The sequence below is a fragment of the Leucoraja erinacea genome, chromosome 3, assembly GCF_028641065.1.
Source record: "Leucoraja erinacea ecotype New England chromosome 3, Leri_hhj_1, whole genome shotgun sequence".
Classification (NCBI taxonomy): Eukaryota; Metazoa; Chordata; class Chondrichthyes; order Rajiformes; family Rajidae; genus Leucoraja; species Leucoraja erinaceus.
Genome location: NC_073379.1, coordinates 1760781 through 1783368, shown reverse-complemented (window position 1 = coordinate 1783368; position 22588 = coordinate 1760781). Strand labels below are relative to the sequence as shown.

Genomic DNA, 22588 nt, shown 5'->3' with positions numbered 1-22588 from the left:
CCCAGAATCCTCTCCAGTAACGTTCCTTCCACAGATGTGAGGCTTACTAGTGCTCGGGTTTTTCTTTGCACATCTTCTTAAATAATGGCACCACATTAGCCACCCTCCAGTCTTTCTGCATCTCACCCGTGTTTAACCAAGATTCATACTTTGTGCAATTTCTTCTCTGGCTTCACACGGTGTCCTTCGATATACCTGATCTGACCTGAGAGATATATCCACCTTCATACCATTTGGAAGGCCAACACCACCTTGATTGTAATGTGGGCTGCCCTCAAGAGATTACATTAACTTCCCCGAGTTCCCTAATCTTCATGTCATTCTCTGTTGCAAAAACAGAGGAGAAATACTCTTTGAGCTCTTTGCCTATCTCCTGTAGCTCTGTATATAGATAACCCTTCCTGTTTCTGAGGACCCTGTTTTTTTTTTCTCTCTCAAGTAACTACTCTTCCCTTAATATACTTACAAAATCACTTCATATGCTCTTTAATCTTCTCTGCCAGAACTATCTCAAACCCCCCCCATTTTACCCTCTGAATTTCTGCTTGAATATACTCCTCCATCCTCTATACTCTCCCAGGAATCCACTTGATCTTGGCTCCCTACACCTAACCCATGCTTCCTTTTGCCTGACCAGCACTACAGTTTCTCTTCACATCCAAGGTTTCTTACACCTATCTGCCCTTCACTCAAACAGGAACCTGCAAACCTTGAACTCTCGTTATCACACTTCCATAAGATATTTTGAAATGTTCACCACTTTTCAACCCTTTGAATGTCATTACACTGTTTCAGGCCTGTTGAGGTATTATCAATATCAGCACACTAAACATCTCTTTCTGCCTTTTAATGTGTCTGCGGTTAATCTACGTTTTCCCTTGCTAAAAACAAACAGAATGATGCTTAGTTTGATGAATGTGAGTAGTGGTGGATCTGACTGCTGATATGAATAATTAATGAAGACTTCTTTGGCATGATTTAGTTACTTAAGAGTGCTTTAGCCCATGGGAATGCTGTCATCTCTTACCTCTACCCTCCATTCTTTAGGTTGGAGTTTTTCTTCTCTTTTGATTTTTTTAAATCTCTATTTGTCTTCACTATGAAGAACATCACACACATATTGCCTTGGTTTCCTCCAGGTGCTCCCGTTTCCTCCCACATCCCAAACATGTGTGGGTATTGGGTTAATTGGCCTCTATAAATTGCTGCTAATGAGTAGGGAGTCGATGCGAAAGTGAGATAATATAGCACTGGTGTGACTGGGTGATTGATAGTCGGCATGGAGATGCTGGGCTGAAGGGCCTGTTTTCATGTTGTACAGTGGCACAGTGATAGAGTTGCAGCCTTACAGTGCCAGAGACCCGGGTTTGATCCTACAGATGCTGTATGTGCGGAGTTTATACATTCACCCCATGACCAGCGTGGGTTTCCCCCCACACTCCAAAAACGTACGTTGGCTTTGGTAAAAAATTGTAAGTTGTCCCCAGTATGTGCAGGATAGTTTTAGTGAGCGGGAATCTTTACTGGTCTATCCCTATCCTTTTCAATAACCACTTTAAAGTTTAGTGAGTCATTGTCACTATTTCCAAAATGATACCCCCAATGGCACTCCCTCCACTTGAGCAGCTGCATTCCCCAAGTTAAGGCCTGGTGGTCGTGGTTCCTTTCCTCATTGATCAACATATTGTGTCAAAAAGCTCTCCTGGACATTGCAAAAACCCTAGCCCATTTAAAATTCTACTAAAACCAAATTATCACCCATGTAATTCAATAAGACTTCCCTATTTTATTATTCGCATATATATCCATTTTGCATTATCAAAACCTATTATAGCAGAATGACCTCTCTTAAAAATTAAACATCATGGAGATTCAGTGTCTGCAAATTCCAGGTTTTGGTTAGGCATCTCATTTTTAAATTTAAGTATAGATCATATGATTTTCTTTTCTTACCTATATCTCTCATGAAAATTATGCTGAAATGCTTCATTTTGGGGATTTTTTTACACTTAATACTCCATCGGTTGCGAAAGGTATAAAATCCGCTTTTTTTATAAATTGATTTCTGCTTCATTTATACTACACCAGTTTTATAGCTTTAAGTTTCAAATCTAACGCGGACTTTTCATCACGGAGCCTGGGATCCCTTGCTGGGGATCGCCAGAAGAGGTGCTCCGAACGCCGGCCTGCGGCCTATGTGTCTCCGCTAAGAAAGTGGTAGATTCGGGAACTTCAAGCTGCGGAGTGTGTGTTCCCGTCTGTCCCAACGTCAGAGTTTCGATCATCCCAACGATAGGACTTGTACATCGGGCTGTCCGTAGCAGCGACAATGGAGGGTTCATGGCCCCGACCACAGGTGAACAAAGGAGGAAGATTGACTGATGCCTTCCATCACAGTTAAGAATGTTGATTCCACTGTAGTGGATGTTTATGTTAAATTCTATTGTGTATTGGGTTCTTTTTGATTGTATGACTGCATAATAACTCAAATTTCACTGTACCTTGGTGCATGTGACAAATAAATGCGAACTGAAACTTAAGTTTTGTACATTTTGTGATTTTTTTTAACGTTAAGCGGCCCTGTGTGCTTCTATTCACTAATCAGTTACATAACTTCTCACTTTTAAGAAATCCTTATTTTCTGTGGAAATATAATTTTTACCTTTCCCCAGTTGGATGAGAAAATTCCCCAAACTTGGAAGATGCTTGAATAAGTTTAATGCATATGCAAAAAATGTGTTTTTATTCAATTTTCAGCATTGACGTCTACTTGCATATTTACATTCCATTTCTGTTTAACTTTAAAACAGCAGATTTAATACCTGGAAGAGATGACTCGGACAGCTGTCCTTCCACCTCTGCACCCCAGCCATCAGCTTGTCCTGTTCCAGCATCTTTGGATCCTTCAATTCCCTTTGACTCTGATCGGATGGTATGTAGTCCACTCTAAAATTTGCCTTTGAGGTAACATTTCGCTGGTCTGTTTCGCTGTTTAATCTTTGTGAAATGCATAAAGCATAATTTTCAGCTCCCATTGTCTGCAACACCATGGTAGTTGTGCTCGCAAAGATAAATTTTACGACTGTGTACCTGACTCTAAAATGTTACTGTGATGTAGCTGACTCTCCAGCAAGAATCTGTTGTAGACAAACTATGATGAGAATAAGAATGCTGAATGGACCACCCAGCATTGAATGGACCACTGAATCTGACGTAGCCATTTCATGAAGACCGTTGTGTTATCCTCTTGAACATCAGGGCAATTGGGAAGTTGAAGTTTGCCCACAGCGAAATGAAAAACTAACATCTTTATTACTTAATTAATAGTATATTGACCATGCTGTATAGCAAATATTTATTGTCTATCCCCATGTAAGTTTGTAAAAGTGACATTGAGCATCATGGAGATGCTTCACAGTATTTTTTTAAGGAATTCCAGGACAATGGAGGAATACAAACATTTCCTGATCAGGATGATGTCTGACATGCAGCAAACTTTATAGTTGGTAACTTTTCCATGCACCATCGATTGGCCTACCTGTATAAAGCGGTTGTCAGGTGATGGTTGAAGAGATTGTTTATGGTGATAGATATAATTCAAACAGATTGTTTTGTTCTTTGTCAAGTTGCTTGAGTGCGTTTGAGTTTTACATTCCAGGCAAGTGAACGATATTCCCTCTTTTCTGCTCTTCTCCATTGTAGGCAATAGGGGACTTGCTGCTAAGTAAACGGTCTTTAGCCCAGTGTAATGTGTCTCGTCCAATTATCATTCTAGTCAATGAAATACTGTCTTGGTATTACATTACTTTATCAATGATTGGTTAACTAATACTGTAACGGCATAACAAGTGACACTTTGTGGGACTACCTTCGGTTATGCAAGAAATTGTCTCTGGATAATCAAATGTGTTAAAGGTGAACTTGCTAGCAATTCCTTGACTTGTATTTTTTTTTAATCTCTCCGTTGAATCCAGAATATTTTATCACCAGATTAGTTTTTTTTTTTTTTTTTTAATTAAAATTAAGTACAATAATATGGTACCATAGATACCTAGTATATATTGACATGTTACAATTCATGTACAGCTTAGTTTTGTTTTGACAGCAAGTTTTACATTATAAATGAAGAGGACGTGTAAATATTTAAACTAAGTTACAGGCCACAAACTCTTTGGAATGCCATATAGAACTTTAAGTTTGTTAGTGATCGTAGTAATAAATAAATCCTGATTTATATTCTAAAATTAGATGGGGTCTGCAGCTTGTGTTGTATTTCAATTACTTAAACTGTATTTGTAGCATGTAAGGTTCCCTGGTTACAAGTGAGTGATCATCAAAGACAGAATCTAGTGCAATTCTTCCCTAATTACTTCCAAAACCTAAAGTAACGATTGTTAGGGATTCAAAGCTTAACTTGACATCTTGTAGAAGGACCTGTGTTCTGAAATACGTATGTGAACAGCTATTGCAACTTAGCACAAAACTGCTTCGCTGTTTAATAAGATTAAGCATAACATTTCTACTTGGTAGACAAGGGTTAATTATGACTTCAGTCCAAAGTCTAATTTAAATCTAATGGATTAGTTGTAAATACTAGTGGATTGAATGAGGTTAAAATGGTCTTTACCGTAGTTGTTCTCTACAGCATTAGAGATCCAGCTCTTTGTGATCTGGCTCATTGTCCTCTCCAGGGTAATGAAGAAAATGACTTTACAGAAGTTCAAGGCATTTATGCCAGACCTTTGCATATATACTAATCTTATTTCCCATAGGTGGGATTTAATTTGAGGTATTCTATTTTTATAAGGTGGCTTGAGGTTTTTTTTCCTTGGCAATCTTCCAATTTGTCAAGGACAAGATGATGACCTCGAAAACCAGAAACGCCAGATTTAGGAAATCTGAAATGAAAGCAGAAGGATCATGTCTGATCATTCACCAGACTTATGAAAGGCAATTGATCTGAAATATGAACCCAATTTTTTTTTTCTCCTACAAACTTTGCCTGTCTTGCTGAGCATTTTCTGTTTTTGTTTCAGATATCTTTCCTTTTTGGTTTTGACTATTATATTGCTTTGGCCTGGATAGAGTAGATGTGGAGAGGATGTTTCCACTAATGGGAGAGTCTAGGACCGGAGGTCATAGCCTCAGAATTAAAGGACGTTTCTTTAGGAAGGAGACGAGGAGGAATTTCTTTAGACAGGGTGGTGAATCTGTGGAATTCATTGCCACAGTGGGCTGTGGAGGCTGTCAGTGGATATTTCTACGGCAGAGTTAGCTTCTTGCCCACTGTTTAACAAGATTAAGCATTGTGCCGAAATGTCAGGTGTAATGGAGAGAAGGCCTGAGTATGGGGTTAGGAGGTAGAGATAGATCAGCCATTATAGAATGACGGAGTAGACATGACGGGCCGAATGGCCTAATTCTGCTCCTATCATCTATGAATTTATGAGATTAGCAAGTCCATTTAACTTTGTCAATATTGAGTTAATGGTGATAGTTCAGTTACATATTAGTACAATTAAGTAGCGATACATCAATACGTGAAGCAATTATTTAATTTATTTTTTAAATGTTATTGTTACTACTATTTTTTTCCAAGAATTACCTCATTAAAAACGTTATCTCTTGCTATTTCATTCGCCATCTGACTTGAGGACAATATGGATGGTTAGGTGATAAGTGAAGATAATGCAAGTCCTGTTAAGTCTAAATAAAGGTGACAAGCCACCCAGTTGCTCATCTGGTTTAAATGATGTCACTGAGGTGTCCCTCATTATTTTCACACCAATGATTCGAAAATGGTTCACTAGGAATTTGCCTGCTGTCACAATTGTGAGGAATGCTATCGGTGGAATTTGTAGAAGGCAACAGAGACACGAACAGCAGGACTCTATCGTGGAATGAGTGGGGACACCCGTTTGACAAGGTGATGAAAAGCTAGTTCGACTTATTTGAAGAGAGTTTGAAATGCCATATTCATGAAATGGCTGAAGCTGCATGTAGAATATCTTTGGAAGAAACATTGCTTTCAATAAAACTGCCAATTTATTAATCAACTTTGACTATAACTTTTCAAAAAGATGGTGATCTAAATGTCTGTACATCTTGATTAACAAGGCCTGCGATTTTATACCCACAAAATCAGGGGGGGGGCACCAGTCTATTCCTTGAATAGTACACCTGGATGTGCCAAAAATCATTGTTTTGAGTAAGTCAAAACCCCTGAAAAATGTATATATCCAGCTGGTGAAGTTTGCTAAATATGAATGGTGGACATTCTGCCTGATCATTAAATATCTATAGTCTTAGACATTGATATTGGGCACACAGCTTTGAAGCACATTGCCAGAGTTGAATCTGTTAAATGTTCATCAAATTGTACTGGAGAGGCAGTTAGGTACCATTTATATCATTTATGTGTGACTACGGTGTCTAATAAAATTCCCTTTTCTCATTTTTTATCAAGCGTTTTGGAGATCATCATTTGTCAAATGATTAGCTGAACCAGTCATATCAACAGTGGAATACTGCCTACTTTTGTTTAAGAAGGAACTGCAGATGCTGGAAAATCGAAGGTACACAATGCTGGAGAAACTCAGCTGGTGCAGCAGCATCTATGGAGCGAAGGAGACAAAGTATTTAAGAAGGAACTGCAGATGCTGGAGACAAAGTGTTTAAGAAGGAACTGGATAAAGTGTTTCAGAAGGAACTGGACAAAGTGTTTCAGAAGGAACTGTCTGAAGAAGGGTTTCGCCCCGAAACGTTGCCTAACTCCTTCGCTCCATAGATGCTGCTGTACCCACTGAGTTTCTCCAGCATTTTTGTGTACTACCTACCTTTGCCTTTTTGGTCTCATCATAACTACTGTCTAGTCATTATTAATGATTTGTGACACCATAGTAGTGTATCTGCAAATTGTAGATTGGAATTAGAGCCCAATTTGGCCGTACATTGTAAAGGGATGAAAGTAGGGGGCTCGAAGGACTGAATGGCCTACTCCTGCACCTTTTGTCCATTGTCAATGCAACCCTGCGGGGCACCGGTGTTGAGAGTTATTGTGCTACTCGGTCTTCCAAAGTGGCATTTGGAACTTCCAGAACAATGTTGATGTGACTTTGGTTTACACACGAGATTGAAGTGTGCCCAATTCACCTGGGGAGCCATGCGCGCGGCGGGAGTGTCCCGGGGAGCTATGCAGGCCCGATCCACCGCCGAACAATCACACCGCCGCCGACCGGAATGCACCCCGATAGGCCCGACTCACCCCACAAGCCGCTCGGGGAGCTTCAATGAAGCCGGGTGGCGAGGCCTGTCTGGGCCTCAGAGGTGGCGGCGATGGGAGCCTCAGCGAAGGCAGCAAGAGCCTGGAAGGAGGAGGAGAGGAGTTGGTTCCCTCGCAGCCTTGCTTGATTTCAGTTCAATTGGTAGAAAACCTCATGACACCCATTATATAGGATATAAATAATGTTGAAATCAAATTTATTATCTGGAAAAGGAGACCATTGGGCTGGCAATACCATTCTACAATCCATGGATGACAAGAAAAATTGTGCCTCCTGTCAGAGAAAGGAAAAGGACATGGATCATATAAGGTGACTGGGATCAATGTATTCCTGGGGGGAGTATAGGGGAATTGAGGAGCACACTTAAGAATCAGGATGGCAAAAAAGGGGTGCATGCAGTAGCTCTGGAAGTTTGGATTATCCTTAATCTTAAGAAATATTGTGCATTTTAAGAAAAAAACATTAACCAGAGGGGAAAAATAGGCATCCTCAAGCCAAGGTAATCTATCATATGAAAATTTGACTAGCCTGGGAGAATTAACATATTGAAATGGTTTATGGATAGATTTCTGACTCCTTTGATATGACATTGGCACGTCAGGGAACATTATGTTCCCAGAGATTAAGCCTGGTGTAAACTATCAACCTTGCCATATCAACATGACAATTACAAAGTAATGGGGATACTGGCGTTACAAGAATGATATCAGAACTGAGAAGCATTCCTTTCCTTTGGAAAAGAAACGGTGACGAGTGACTTGATAAAGGCCTTTAGGAAAGGTTTGAGTAGTTTCAATGCAGAAATGTTTCAACATGAGCGTTTGCAAAACTGTATTTTTTGCATTGATCATGAGAACTTTTATGGAATTTAGTGTAGACTTTTTGTCATGAAGAATGGATGAATAAGGGATATACAGCCTTAAGAGGCATACAGCATGAATGCAGTTCAAGGGAAACTTGAAAGAATATGCTGATGGTCAAAAAAAGAGATGGGAAGAGGTTCATTTGTACTATGAAGAGGACCAGAGGCAACTTGGATCAGCAGTCCATTTTGTGCTGTGGGTTTTGTAATTTAATGTAAATATCGTGCTTGCTATTGAATTTTTTTTTACTACTAGAGAATCAATTCTAGTGGGGTTTTTGTTTTCTTTGCTTCATGCCCATGACCTGATTTTTTTTTTTTTTTTTTTTTTTTTCAAGCCAGGGAGCAAGAGCTTGTTATCAGTACAATACAAAGCTCCATTATTCAAACGTAAGCAATAATATTTCACACTGACATACAAGATCAGATCCACTTTGAGACTAGCACACAAATGACTTGGACGCCATCTTGGATCAGCTTATTCGTTCTGTCCGTGGTACTGAGCTGTGAGGAGTTGGCTGGAGCCATTTTCATTGGCTCCTGCATAGAAAATGTCTTTAATTTCTTGCAGATTATCAAATCCCGAGGAATTAGTCCCAAAAGTGTCTCCACTACTTGCTTCCAAATTACTGCGAATGATGATTGGGACTCAACCATCAAACTTCTCCTGATGGTTGAGTTCTGGGGAAACCAACCATCACATTGCCCATTTAGTGAAATAGTTTAAATGGTGATAGGCCACTGAGCACCCAGTCTAGGTGCATTTGACAAATTGAATTTCTTGGCCGCATGGTTAAAATGTGGTTGGGTTTTTGTTTGCATTGTAGTACATGGAATGTGGAAAGATTCAAGAAAAATGAAACTGCAGTATATTGAAACTTGAGATTGACACAAAGCGCTGGAGTACCTCAGTGGGTCAGGCAGCATCTCTTGAGAAAAAGGGATGGGTGATGTTTCTGGTCGAGAATCTAAAGGTCCCGACCCGAAACGTCACCCATCCTTTTTCTCCAGAGTTGTTGCCTGACCCGCTGAGTTACTTCAGCACTGTCTATCTTTGGTATAAACCAGCATCTACAATTCCTTGTTTCTACATATGGGTGCTTGAGTTCTGTAACCATCTTGAATCTCTGTACTTCGTGTGTGTTGCTGCATAGCATTAAGTGCAAGTTACTGGATGTGTGAGGTGGTAGCCGCTCTACAAACTATGCCACCATGTTGCTCGTGGCCAAGGGAGTTATGGATGCCGTCACTGTCTAAGAAGCCATAGCTTTATGGTTTGGTACTTTGAGACAAAATATTAAGCTTAAAGAGTGACCTACCTTTCGTTTCACTACTTCCTGTCTGCAATGTATACAATAATATCATGTGCATTTGACTATTATGTAAGCTGAAGGGTAATGGTGAGAATAGAAACACATTGGTCCCATTATTGTGACATCACACTGACTAAACATATTTTTTGACCATACAAAGATAGCTAGGTTTGCATGTTTTATGGGCAAGAGGGAAAGATAGATTATGGATGGGATATATGGATAGGATGGGCAAGAAGTCAGCAGGCAGAGTAAATGTGGGAACATCTGCGGTCATTCACTTTCGAAGGAAGAATGAAAAAGCACATTTTGTTTATTGGAATGAGACAGTTGAGGTAGAAAGTGATGTTGAGCGAGTGCAACAAGCATTTGGGAATTGAATGTTGTTTATTGCAAATGGTGGGCAGGTGCTATAGACATACACGGAAAGGTAGATGCTCCCGCCCCCATATGTCTCGGGCAGATGGGGCTCGTCAGCCTGGGAAGGCAGTCCATCGAGGAGAGGGAAAACTCTGATTTAAAACCTCCACTGCCTTGTGGCCATATCCAGTCATGGAAAAGGCTGTTGGAGTTCACCTCAAGAAAACCTGGAGTCGGAGCCCCTAAGGCAGTTCATCGTTGTCTACAACCTCGCTCTGGCAGCTCCTGTGACGGTGCCGGTGCCAAACTGTAACGGCCCTGCTGTTCCTTTGGAGCGATCAGCGACGTGGAGAGGGGGGGGGGGCACGCTACATGGTCTTCCATATGACATCTCCCAGGCTTGCATCCCACCACACATCGCCTGCAAACTAGGATGCATCACCCATGGTCAGTCATGTCTGAAAGGGGCCTACTACTACTAGACAAGCTATAGAATGAGGGAAGCTTAGATACAGATGTAGGATCCAACAATCTTTAATTTCTTATAGGTTATCAAATTGAGAAGATTAAGCCCCAAATGTTTCTCTACTTGGTTAGTTTAGCGATAAAGTGCGGAAACAGGCCCTTCGGCCCACCGGGTCTGTGCCGACCAGAGATCCCAGCACATTAACACTATCCTACACCCACTGGGGGCAATTTTTACATTTTCCAAGCCAATTAACCTACAAACCTGTATGTCTTTGGAGTGTGGGAGGAAACCGAAGATCTCGGAGTAAACTCACGCAGGTCACGGGGAGAACATACAAACTCCGTACAGACAGCACCCGTAGTCGGGATCGAACCCAGGTCTCCGCGCTGCATTCGCTGTAAGGCAGCAACTCTACCGCAGCGCCACCATGACCGCCTTCTAGCTTCCAAATTACTGCGCATGATATTGGGAGTAATGAACTGGCATGAATTACAGATTGATCAATGGATAGTGAACAGTGGGGATAAGTGAGCCATTTTCAGATTAGGAGACCCTAGTAGAATGTCTCACCGATGTCAGCAAGGTTTTTGAAGTGATTTAGATCAGATTACATTTATCATTAAATCATTTATAATTTCTCATCATCATTTACTGGTTCAAAAACAGGGGTCATTGTGGACATTGGTGGAGAATGCAGAGGCTTTAGAGACTATCTTCGGGCTAAACAAATGATGAGGGCATAATAGTTGATGAGCTCATTTGCTTTTGTGGAAGTTTGACGATCATTTTTTATTATTTGAAATGTTTTTAAGGGATCTGGGTGCCCTTGTACATTAACTAATGAGGTAATTGTGTAGCAAGCAAGTAAGAATGCAAATATCATGTTGGCTTTTGTTAAAGAAGTTTTGGTACAAGAGTGGAAACATCTTGCTCCGATTATATAGGGACCTGATGAGTACATCAGAAATGCAGGGCTGCCAACTCTCACGCATTGAGCGTGAGAATCACGCATTTGGCCAAATTTTCATGCTCTCACGCTGATCACAAATTTCCAACGCTCTGTCGTGAGAAGTTCTGTGATCAGCGAAAATTTCAAAACTCATATCAACTGCATGGACCGCGGGTGTTGGAGAGCCGGGGCTGAGGGAGGGGTGGAAGCAGAAGCAGCGGCAGGGACAGATGCGGACGGGGAGCCGGGGCTGGCGAGTGTTTGCCGGGCTGGCAAATCGCTTGCTGCAGTTCCGTTCATGGAGCAGCCTCAGTGCAAGAGTCCCAGGCCGTTGGAGGCGTCGGAAGTGTTGCGCCGATGCCGTGAGAGTCTCTGTGCCAAATTCGCCCAGGTGACCACCATGGATCAGGCTGTGGCTCGGTGCTTCCTGGAGGACAACCAGTGGCTGCTGGAAGTAAGTCCCAAGCACAGGGTAGAAATGGTGGAAGATAGTGGCCTTCAAATGGGGGTGGTTGGTGAAAGCATCCTGCTTGCCTGCTAGATTTTCACTTACTGTAACTGCAGGAAAAATGTTCTCGATGTTGGGGAGCTCAGAACCAGGGATCACAGTTTAAGAATAAAGGATAGACCATTTAGGACTGAGATGAGGACAAACTTTCTTCACGCAGAGAGTTCTGAATCTGTGGAATTCCCTGCCACACAAGGCAGAGGAGGCCAATTCACTGGATGTTTTCAAGAGAGTTACATTTAGTTCTTGGGGCTAGTGAAATCAAGGGATATTGGGGAAAAAACAGGAAAGAGATACTGATTTTAGATGAACAGCCATGATCATATTGAATGGCAAAGCTGGCTCGAAGGGCCGAATGGCCTATTCCTGCACCTATTTTTTATGCATGAGTATATGGCAATAAAACTCGATCACTTAATTTTAAAGCTTTCATGCATGGTGGAGGTATAATGCAGTCATAGAGTGATACTGTGTGTAAACAAGCCCTTCGGAGCAACTTGCCCACACCCGCCATCATGTCCCAGCTACACTACACTATGGTCCATATCCCTGCCTCAACTATCTCCTCTGGCAGCTTGTTCCATACACCCACCACCCATTGTGTGGAAAAAGTTAACTCTTAAAAATACTTAAAACAAAAAACATTGAATTCATAATTCTACAATGCACTAAAACATGATTTTAATACTTCAAATTTCAAAAAGTTCCAAGGGACTTTTTGAAATTTGATGTATTGAAATCATGGCACCCACTCGGTTGTTCGTTGTTGTTCCACTCCCTCGCCCCCCCCCCCCCCCCCCCCCCCCCCCCCCCCCCCCCCCCCCCCCCAAGGCCAGTGATCACTCAGCCCCCCACTTTCAAAATGCTCCACGCCCCTGGTTCAGACGCAGAACACTGCCAGATGTGAGCGGGGAACTGAGGCCAGTTGTCCGTGATGTCTGGATCCCAATGCTCAGCGCTTCGTGTTTCGGAGTTGGCTAATGTCATTGATTTGTAATTAGCCTGATTTGTAATTAGTTGACAATACCTTAATTTATAATCCGGAATATCCAGGGGGATGGGATTAGTGTAATATTAAAATGACATGCAGGGTGTCAGGCTGTCTGTCACAACATAAAGCCCCGATAACCCATTATTTCCTTCAGTTAAATATTGGGAAGGTAGCACTATTGTCATTTGCCACTCAACTATTATGTTTGTTTACCTCACTGACTATTTCTAAACCCCCCCCCCCCCCCCACCAAAAAATTCCTTTGATAGGTTGGATAGGAGACCTTTCGGGTTGAGACCTTCATCAGAGTAAGAGTCAGGGAGGGGGCCCTTGTATTTTATATTGTTTTCCAGAATAATACACAATAATTTAATTCCCAATTTTTCAAGTGCTTGATGACATAAGTGGTACCACTTCTATTATGCATTTACGTATGAATTTTGAAATCCATTATTCCTAGTCTGGTGACTCCCCCTTATACTTCCTATTCTCATCTGTATTACTGTTCTCAGATTTTAATTTATTTTCCGACGATATTCCCTGTACAATACCACTCCAGATCCATTCGCCCTTTGTCGTCACCAGAGGTCAGTATTGCAGAGTCGGAGAAATATATGCTGTTCTTTACAACTCCATGTAGAATGTCTTATCCAATTAAGATTTGCCTTTTATTTTTGTATGCCTGATTTTCATCTTTACCATGGACATTTTTGGTGGAGAAAAACAAACCATGAAAATAGGAGGGTGTTGTTTAGTAACGTTGAATTCCATCCTCTCACTTTTTCCTCCCCCTTTGCTATATTTCATTTATTTCTATTATGCAGCAATTTTACTCTATACATAATTGCCAACACATGGGTTCAATCTGAGTGATTATTGCCCACCCATCTTAGTGGGTAGACAATAGAAATGCATCCAAAGCCGTGAAAGGACCCTAATCAAAGTCAGCAGAGTTATTGTCAATGTCTTTGTCCAATTTGCAGTATTGGCCTTTTACTGTTTGCAACACCTTGGCTGACTACGCCATGTCTCTTCTCTCTCACTCTTCTATAATTATTCCTCTCTGGTCCTAATCAGCATCTCTGTCGACTGCTGTGCTTTCTGCACTTGATGATACCAACCACTGACTCACTGGAAACTCCTCATGCTGTATCTGACTCTTAATGTTGCATTCGCTTAAGCTGTCCCACAAGCTGAGTTTTAACTCCTATTGTTCCCGTGCAATCTTCAAAGAAACGTGCTTGCAGCTTCCATTTCAAGGTTTCTGACCTCTTGTTCTACCTGCTCTTCTAACCATTGTTGAATTTGTTCGGAAAAGCAAGAGTCTGCAGATGCTAGAATCGGGAGCAGAAAATAAACTGTTGGAGAAACTCAATGGCTCAATGTCCGTTTCCCTTTGAGACCCTGCATCTGTTCTGCTGCAAGGTCTCTAGAACAGAAATGTCAACCATCCCTTTGCCTCAACAGATACTGCTTGACCCACAGAGTTCCTCCAACATTTTTTGCTTAACTTCACTTCATTGTCCTCCTGATGAAATTTGTTGTCTCCTATTTTTCCTTATTTTGCAGGTAAAGCTATGCTATTCCAACTTCATGTTTATTCCATCCTAAATGCCGTTCTATACTACTTTGGAAGATCTTATCTCGCTTCAGACAAAATGCCACCAAGACTTTCTTCTTTGTACTTGTATCCAATTATCATTTTACTCTCACTACATTTCTGCTCATGCAAAGGGTCTACTGTTCATAACTGGTGTATTCAAGTAGCATCAACTGGGCATTACCCAGGAGTGCCACCGTGGCACGATGTGAGTTGCTGCCTAACAGTGCTAGAAAGCCTGGTTCGATCCTGACTATCTATGCTGTCTGTAAGGAATTTGTTTGTTCTTCCTGGGACTGCATGGGTTTTCTCCGGGTGCTCCGGTTTCCTCCCACATTCCAAAGACGTGCAGGTTTGTGGGCTTTGATAAATTGTCCTTAGTATGTGTAGGATGGTGCTGGTGTATGGGTGATCGCTGGTCGGTGCTGACCCGGTGGGCTGAAGGGCCTGTTTCCACGTATCTCTAAACTAAACTAGACTTGGTCCTCCAATACCTCCAAATTACTGTTGTGTTCAAAAGCTGCATTCCTCAAGGACAGTAAAACATTTTTTATTCTTCTTTACCCTGGGCCTTCTGTTCCTCTGATTTGTGCATTTCCATTAGTTTGCTTCATTATTTTCCCCATATGTTGATTCCAAACACCCTCCAATTTTGTGTTTGAATAACTCTGTTGTCTTTTTACCTGAATATGTTTTAATTAGCAAGTAGAACTATTTTTCTACATTAATGATAACATGTGGCTAAAGGTTCCTTGTGCCTTTTTACAGAAAGTACTTGTAGCAGTTAAAACCTGACATTGCTGTGTTAACCCTCATGTATTCTGTTCCCAGATTACTATACACTTTGGGACAGCAAATGTTTCCCAAACAAGAGCAGGAGGAACATCCACACCAGCAGGTCCTACCACAGTGACAGCGCCTTTACAATCTGGATTCCAATCCACCCAGAAGCTGGTAATGATTTAGAGTAATGGTTGATCGATGTAATGTATGGTTGATAGATTTTCTGGACCACTGGTGCAAAGCGACAAAACCGAATCGGCAACCTAATGTGCGCTCCATTTGAGTTTCCTAACTTTTATTATAAAATGACAACTGATTTATTTTGTTGTCTCCTGCCCATCCCTTTCCAATCTTGAGCATTTACGCCAATGGAGTTATTTTAATGCCAAAGGCATAATTATCAAGCATGTGCAACTGACCAATTAATCTGTGCCGATATGTTCACCTAACCATTCAAAATGCCTTTCTAGTCGCTCTATAATTTATCTGGTTCTTGTTTTAAAGCATTTAAACAATGAACTGCATACGGGGGTTATGATTACTACCTTCTAATCATTTAAATGCACTTCCCTCCTGTATTTTTGGTCCCTAATTTGAGATTCTGTGCAAGTATGATTATTTTTTGTTTCTATATTATTTTTCCACACATCCCATTGATGGGTTTCTGAGTAGTCTCTATCTGGTAGCCCTTGTTGGCAAGATCACATGTGGATCCGAGTGAAGACTCGCGCAACAAAAGCTTTTCACTGTACCTCAGTACACGTGACAATAAACTAAATCTGAAACTCTTGAGTTGTGTTGTATTTGTGCCACATAGACTTCAGTGTTCACCCTCCAAGCTCTGGCATAAAGATTGGCCTCTTTCCGCTATAACCAAAATCTGTTATGAAGAAGTCTGTTAAAACAAGCCTTTACTATATGGCATTTGTGTGGGATAAGACATTACCTTGAATCCACTAACTTTGTAGAATGGTTCAACCTCTCAGTAAAATTGCTGTGCGACCTTTAGAAACTTGCATTTCAAAACTGACCCTTTTTTCCCATGTTTAGCCTGTGACCAAATGTGCAAGCTCAGCACAGCACAAATCAGGGAAAACCATTGTGGCACGATTCACGGGGCTATCTGACCCAGCCACGAGAGCAGCTAAATGTGGATCAAGCCAGGGAGTGTCTCCACCAATGACGACAATCTGTGTGGAAAGGCACCATCCTGTCACACAGGTAATAAAATCAAAGCAACTGCTTCAGATGTGCTGAAATTTGATTTCCATTTCGATCATTATCAGATCTGTTCTTCACAGGTTAAACTCTGAGCGATTTTGTTCAGGTATATTGATTCCACATATTATTTTTGAAGTAATAATTATGGTGCTGAATCTGTTAGTTGATATGGTTTCTAATTCTTACAAAATTCTTAAGGGGTTAGTCTTAAGCCTAAGGGGACAGGCTAAATGCAGGAAGATTGTTCCCGATGTTGGGGAAGTCCAGAACAAGGGGTCACAGTTTAAGGATAAGGGGGAAATCTTTTAGGACCGAGATGAGGAAAACATTTTTCACACAGAGTGGTGAATCTCTGGGATTTTCTGCCACAGAAGGTAGTTGAGGCCAGTTCATTGGCTATAGTTAAGAGGGAGTTAGATGTGGCTAAAGGGATCAGGGAGTATGGAGAGAAGGCAGGTACAGGATACTGAGTTGGATGATCAGCCATGATCATATTGAATGGTGGTGCAGGCTCGAAGGGCCGAATGGCCTACTCCTGCACCTATTTTCTATGTTTCTAATGCATGCATTGTACCCACAAAATCCCCCTGTGTTTCGCCTTTGTAGTTTAGAGCATCCAGGATGAAAATGATCAATTGTGCATTCGTGGCACACAGTAAAGAGCCACAGGGAAGTTTAGGTATGTTTCCTCTAAAGAAAAATCCAACGCATAAGGGATTTGTAAAATATAAAGGTATACAGATCTGATGATTCAGCCAGGCACGATGGTACAAACTTCAGCCTCTATCCTTTTAAAATCAATAATTCTTAGTTCTCCAGTCGAACAACTTTCGAACTCTGCTTTTCACATGGACCTTTCAACTTCTTAATAACTGAAAACATTTTTTTCTCTAGAACTTCTACCAGTGATTTTAAATCTATAACCTCTGGTTGTTAACCCACTAATGAGCACAAATGTCTCATCTTGAAAGCCTATATTCTATGAACCCCATAAAGAGGCATAGGTTGGGCTGGTGTGAGTTGCCATTACTGCATCTTTGAGCTGGTGTAGTTGTTAGAAACATAGAGGAATAGACCATACACGCGACCCCTGGCGACATGTTGCGGATGACCTCTCACGACCATAGGCGACCTCTCACGACCATACAGCCTGTGTGGCCATGAGAGGTCTATGGCCGTGAGGTCTCCAAAGAGTTGTAGCGTCTTTCTGGTCACCGCTGAATTTTCAACATGTCGAACATTTTGGCGACCTTTCACGGGTGCCGGCAGTCCCCTGTAAAGGTCGCGATAGTGGGACAGGCCCTTGAATGAATATTCCTCACAACAGAATATCCTATTTCTTTCCATTAGCCCTTGACCTTGTATGCGTAGTAATGCATGAGAAATTGCAGCATATCATACAGTAGTTGCCTTTGTGCAGATCACATCCTAAAACCACTACAGCCTACAGAATGTTAATTGATTTTCACTGCATTGAACTGCAAAATGGAGCTCTGCAGGCTGCCTGAAGGGCAACTGCAGCCTCTGTATGTGACTCGGTGTTACCTTCAGTTTGCATTAACCTGCACAGTGAGATTTTTATCAAACGGTAAATTCTATATTTGTTGTTCTTAAAATTATGAATTGTTTGTATTTATCTTTTCTAAAAAAAAATCAAGGTTGAAGATCCTTTAAGTGAATTATTTTGAAGTGCCCTGTGAACACACTGATAACTGGTAGCACGTATAGCCCTGTCCCACAGTATGAGTTCATTCCAAGAGCTCTCCCGAGTTTTTAAAAAATGGTTTTTAAAAAACTCGTGGTAAGCACGGAAAATGAATGTAGTGGGTACATCGGAGCTCGGGGACGTCGCTTAGCGGCGCGTACTGCTAATGGCAGGTACTCGGGAAGACTCGCTAACGGCAGGTAAGCACGAAAAGACTGGTGAAGATTTTTCAACATGTTGAAAAATGTTCACGAGAGCCCCGAGTACCAACGAGTGGCCATTACCATAAATCTCCAGGTTCAAATCAGGGCAAAACTCGGGAGAACTCTTGGAATTAACTCGCACCGTGGGACGGGGTTCTACGCTTGCAAATTACATTAGTAACATATGTGGTTCACTTTAGTTTATGACGCCCTTGAGTTGCTTGCTATTTCTCTCATCTGTTGAATTTTTTTGGCGACTGCCAAAATGTCTGTTTTACAATCCGCAGGCAAATATAATAATGATGATGACTTGTGGAAAAGTTTATACTTATTCAGATAAGTTCAAATGTATATAAATATCACAGAGTTGCTATGCCTTGATGATCTGCAATTGGAATACTTTTGAGAAAACATAGCACAGGACAGGAATGGGACTTTCGGCCCACAATGTCTGTGTCGAACATGATTCCAAGACTGACTTTTAACTGCATCCTTGCAGATAATGAATGTAATCATGAAAAAATGATCTTTTAAAATCTGATACAGTGTAAGGTAAAATCAAGGTTGACCAAACCTTGAATCTTGTGAGTTTAATTTTTTTTATTTAAAAAATGGAAGATTGTTGTAATGCTATTTCTTTACCAAAACAAAAATCTGGGGCCAAAGGAGCAAGAAATAAGATACATTTTACTTCTTGTTTTTTGTCCTCCAGCAAACCATTGGTCAAGCAACTGCAGCTAAGTATCCTCGATCAAGTCAACCACACCCTGTCTCTGGGGGGAAGGTCCCTGCCCTGAGGTCAAAATCACCTGCAGTGAACTGTGGCATCCAGTCAATAAAGGTTGTAGACTGAAGTCCTCGCCAGTTACTTTAGCAACCTAAACAGAGGATAAGAGAAGAACTTGCACAGAGGACACCTCATGGGAAGCCGAGGAAGCCATCCATGGTTGTGCTACAACTGAAGAGAGGACTTGGAATTGTGAGCTACTAATATTCAGTTTTTATCGCATTAACCCACTAGCAATATTACATGTGTGTTTTTGCAAATTCCCAATCCAGTGGAAAAAATAGTTTATGCAGTGGTTCTTAAGCAAGGGTGTATCAATTTTTAAATGCTGTAAAAATATATAATGTATTGATTGTACAGAATTTAAGGATAACTTCTCAATGTTCTAACATATTGGTGAAAGATCTTTCCAAGCTGACATTTGTGAAAATGCAGTGCGTGAAATTTTCATGATGCTGGGGCTTGACTTAATACTTCATAGGGTTAAGCGCTAAAACTTTTTATTAGTGGAGCTCGATGGGTTGGGTAGTACAGGTGCAGTAATAACTTTCTAAAATGGATTTGTTTTTAAAAATAAAACCTCAGTTCTCATGAAATCATCATGATTAAAGAGAAGAAACTCCCTATTGGGAATTGGGAACATTTATCTCCTGTATTCTACTTCTACAACTGAATTTTTCAAAGAATTAAAATACAAACTAGTACTTGGTGGTTAAATTATTTTTACACAGAAATATTTTTAATGATAAATGCAAAATCTTTTAACTAATAATTCTCAATTCCACTTATTGATGATCAGTGGTTCAATTTCTAAACTGTGACATCATCATACTGTCTAAAGGTAGATCTCTTCCTGTTATGAGCTGTCTTGCTGCTTTTGACCGTACAACTGTGCCAGCTTAAGGGCATTTATAACATTAATGCTTTTGACTAATAGCATCATGAATGTCTATTGGTATATTAGATCTCCAACATTGTGGACATTTACCTTTTAATTCGGTATGGAAACAGAGAGAAGGCCAAATATCTGAGCTTTCGCCCGACATTGTCATTGAGATGGGAACCATTGAGGATCCATCTCCTTGATGCATTAAGTAGCACAGTCAACTGAACACCTGTGTATATCTGTACAATTTGAGAAGGGGGATTTTGAGACTGATGATTTCCATTGTGTGTTATGCAGTGAAAAGATGAAGTTGTGGGTTTGCAGTGTTATAGGAGAGGTTTCTGTGGCACAGCTTGCCTGTAGTGAAAGGTCACGGAAATCGTTCTGAGCAAATATGTCAACACTCATTATATCATGTTTTTAATTTGTGAGAATTACCAGTTATACTTTTGATTAAAATGTTTTTCTTTGATTAATATATTTATGGTTTGCAGTTATCTTTAGTTTATTCCTATTGAACTGTAAAGTTTTTGAAGGATGAGCACAAAACTTGAATTTAAAAATAAATGATTTCTGTATAAATGTGGGTGTGTATATAGGATTTGTATTAAAATTTTATTAAAATTTTCTACTTTCAGTATTAATGTTTTCTTTTTTCTTGGTAATTGTATTGCATTGAATGAAGAATACAGCAATTGTTAGAAATGTAGCAAAAATAATATTAAAAAAAAATACAGCATGAGGCCCTTTGGCCCACAATGTCTGTTCTGAGCATGATGCCAAGTTAAACTAGTCTCATCTGCCTGCATGTGATACATATTCCTCCATTTCAGGCATACCCACGTGTCTATCTAAAAGCCTCCAAAACACCACTATCATACCTGCCTCCACCACCACCACCTCTGGCAGCAAGTTTCATCTCACAAATTAAAACAAAGCATTTTCACAAATAATGAGTACTTTAGAATTTAGCAACTAAGCATTATAGAAAATAGTGTGAGAGCACCTGGCTGGAACCTTGTTGTGGTTAATGATTCATAATAAACACATGGATTGATAACAAGGCTATTGCCATGATCTGACGGAGGAATGGTCCAAATTAACTCTGAGAAGAGCATGTTTGAGTTGTTTGTAACAATCAAACGCAAATCTACTTCAGGATAAGAATCTTTTAAGAATGTTGAATCAATTTCTATCCAGACTGCAACTGTTTGTTATGTATGATCTTTTCATTGTAATGACCAGCATCATAAATACCTTGGCAAAAGGTGATTTAAAATATCAAGCTAGCTCTAGTGATCAAATCATTCAGATAGGTGTCCAGAGTGATATCCCTTCCTTGAAATGGTTAGCAGTTTCAGAATGCTTAAGGGTATGTCCCACTATACGCGTTTACCCAAGAGCTCTCCCTAGTTTAAAAAAAAAAAAAAATCTAACTCGTGGTAAGTACATACGTCGTCGGCACTCGAGACGTTTCCTAGCGGCTTGTAATGCTAAAGGCAGGTATTCGGGAATCACGGTAACCTCGTGAAGATTCGTGAAGATTTTTCAACATGTTGAACATGTTGAAACATCATGTTGAAATGTTGAACATGTTGAAAAATGTCCACGAGAGCCCCGAGTACCTACGAGCGGCTATTATCTTAATTCTCCGAGTTCAAATCGGGGGAAACTCGGGGAAAACTCTTGAATTACCGGGTACAGTGGGACAGGCCTTTTAGCAAGGATATTAAGTATCTTGGAGATGATAAACTGAACTACAAACTTGTATTTTGCATTTCCCTCTAAAATATATTCAACAATGGACATAATTTTCTCAATGATCTTTCAAAATAATTACTTCTTTTCATGATATATTCTTTGCAGATTCCAACCTACCCACCAAAAGTGGAAGTGGAATAACATAGAAACAGTGTGAATGGGTGATGTTTGGGGTGGGCTTGGATTGTATCTTTCAATCAATCAAACTTATCGCATCATGTTATCTCAGACTTGCTCTAGCCCTTACATCTCTCCCCCCTCCCCCCTCCCCCCCAGTATTGATAATTGTTTTTATAACAATTTTCTATAATACCTTTCTTGGGAATACAACTCTTGCATTATAGCAGAACTACCTGTGTATCTCATAGATCAAATAGCTGGGTGATACCACTACCCTACCAACAGCAAGCGTTATCACTGGTATTCTGCTCCATCTATACATTTTCACTCTTTTCTGTGTCACGGAGGCAGTACCAGTAAGCACAATTTATAGAAAGACCTTTTGAAGAGATTCCTCGTACAAAGTTATAACATGTTCACAGGCTTGGATTTGATGGTTTCCTTTGTAACAGTCAGCAGGTGCTTTACTGTAGTCTGAGATGTCCCTCAGTAATGCACTGGCAACACAGCTTTACTTTTGCTTCCAGTTCTTGTAGGCAGCAGTATGTCTTGATATGCTTTCCTTAAAATGGAGCGACCTTTAAGAAACTGTACACTTTGAAGACGGTACGCCATTAATTTCTTTTCTGATCCTTTCTGTTATGGAAACAAAAGAAGATTTTTTTAAATTAGTTAATTAATGAAGGTTTCAGTGTGATAATTTGGTATAGAGTACAGCTTGGAAATTGGCCCTCCGACCCATTGAGTCCATGCCGACCACCGATAATCTATTCACATTATTTCATCC

General features: G+C 40.6%; 2 protein-coding genes across 8 annotated transcripts in view; one reads left to right on the top strand and one right to left on the bottom strand.

Annotated features, from left to right (window-relative positions):
* The window catches only part of poc5 (POC5 centriolar protein homolog (Chlamydomonas)), a 76785-nt gene extending 56127 nt beyond the window's left edge, over window positions 1–20658 (top strand). For 6 of the 7 annotated variants that reach the window (XM_055631349.1, XM_055631334.1, XM_055631362.1 and 3 more), the window contains 4 exons: window positions 2811–2932; window positions 15167–15289; window positions 16169–16339; window positions 18960–20658. In XM_055631349.1, the coding sequence (XP_055487324.1) occupies window positions 2811–2932; window positions 15167–15289; window positions 16169–16339; window positions 18960–19100 (557 nt within the window). In that variant the 3' untranslated portion in view covers window positions 19101–20658. The remainder of the gene's footprint in view (window positions 1–2810; window positions 2933–15166; window positions 15290–16168; window positions 16340–18959) is intronic. The other variant, XM_055631342.1, reaches the window with a different exon arrangement.
* A 1473-nt stretch (window positions 20659–22131) lies between these two features.
* Window positions 22132–22588, bottom strand: part of LOC129694636 (ankyrin repeat and death domain-containing protein 1A-like) — a 68162-nt gene continuing 67705 nt past the window's right edge. The window contains exon 15 of the mRNA XM_055631375.1: window positions 22132–22437. Coding sequence (XP_055487350.1) covers window positions 22382–22437 — 56 coding nt within the window. The 3' untranslated portion in view covers window positions 22132–22381. The remainder of the gene's footprint in view (window positions 22438–22588) is intronic.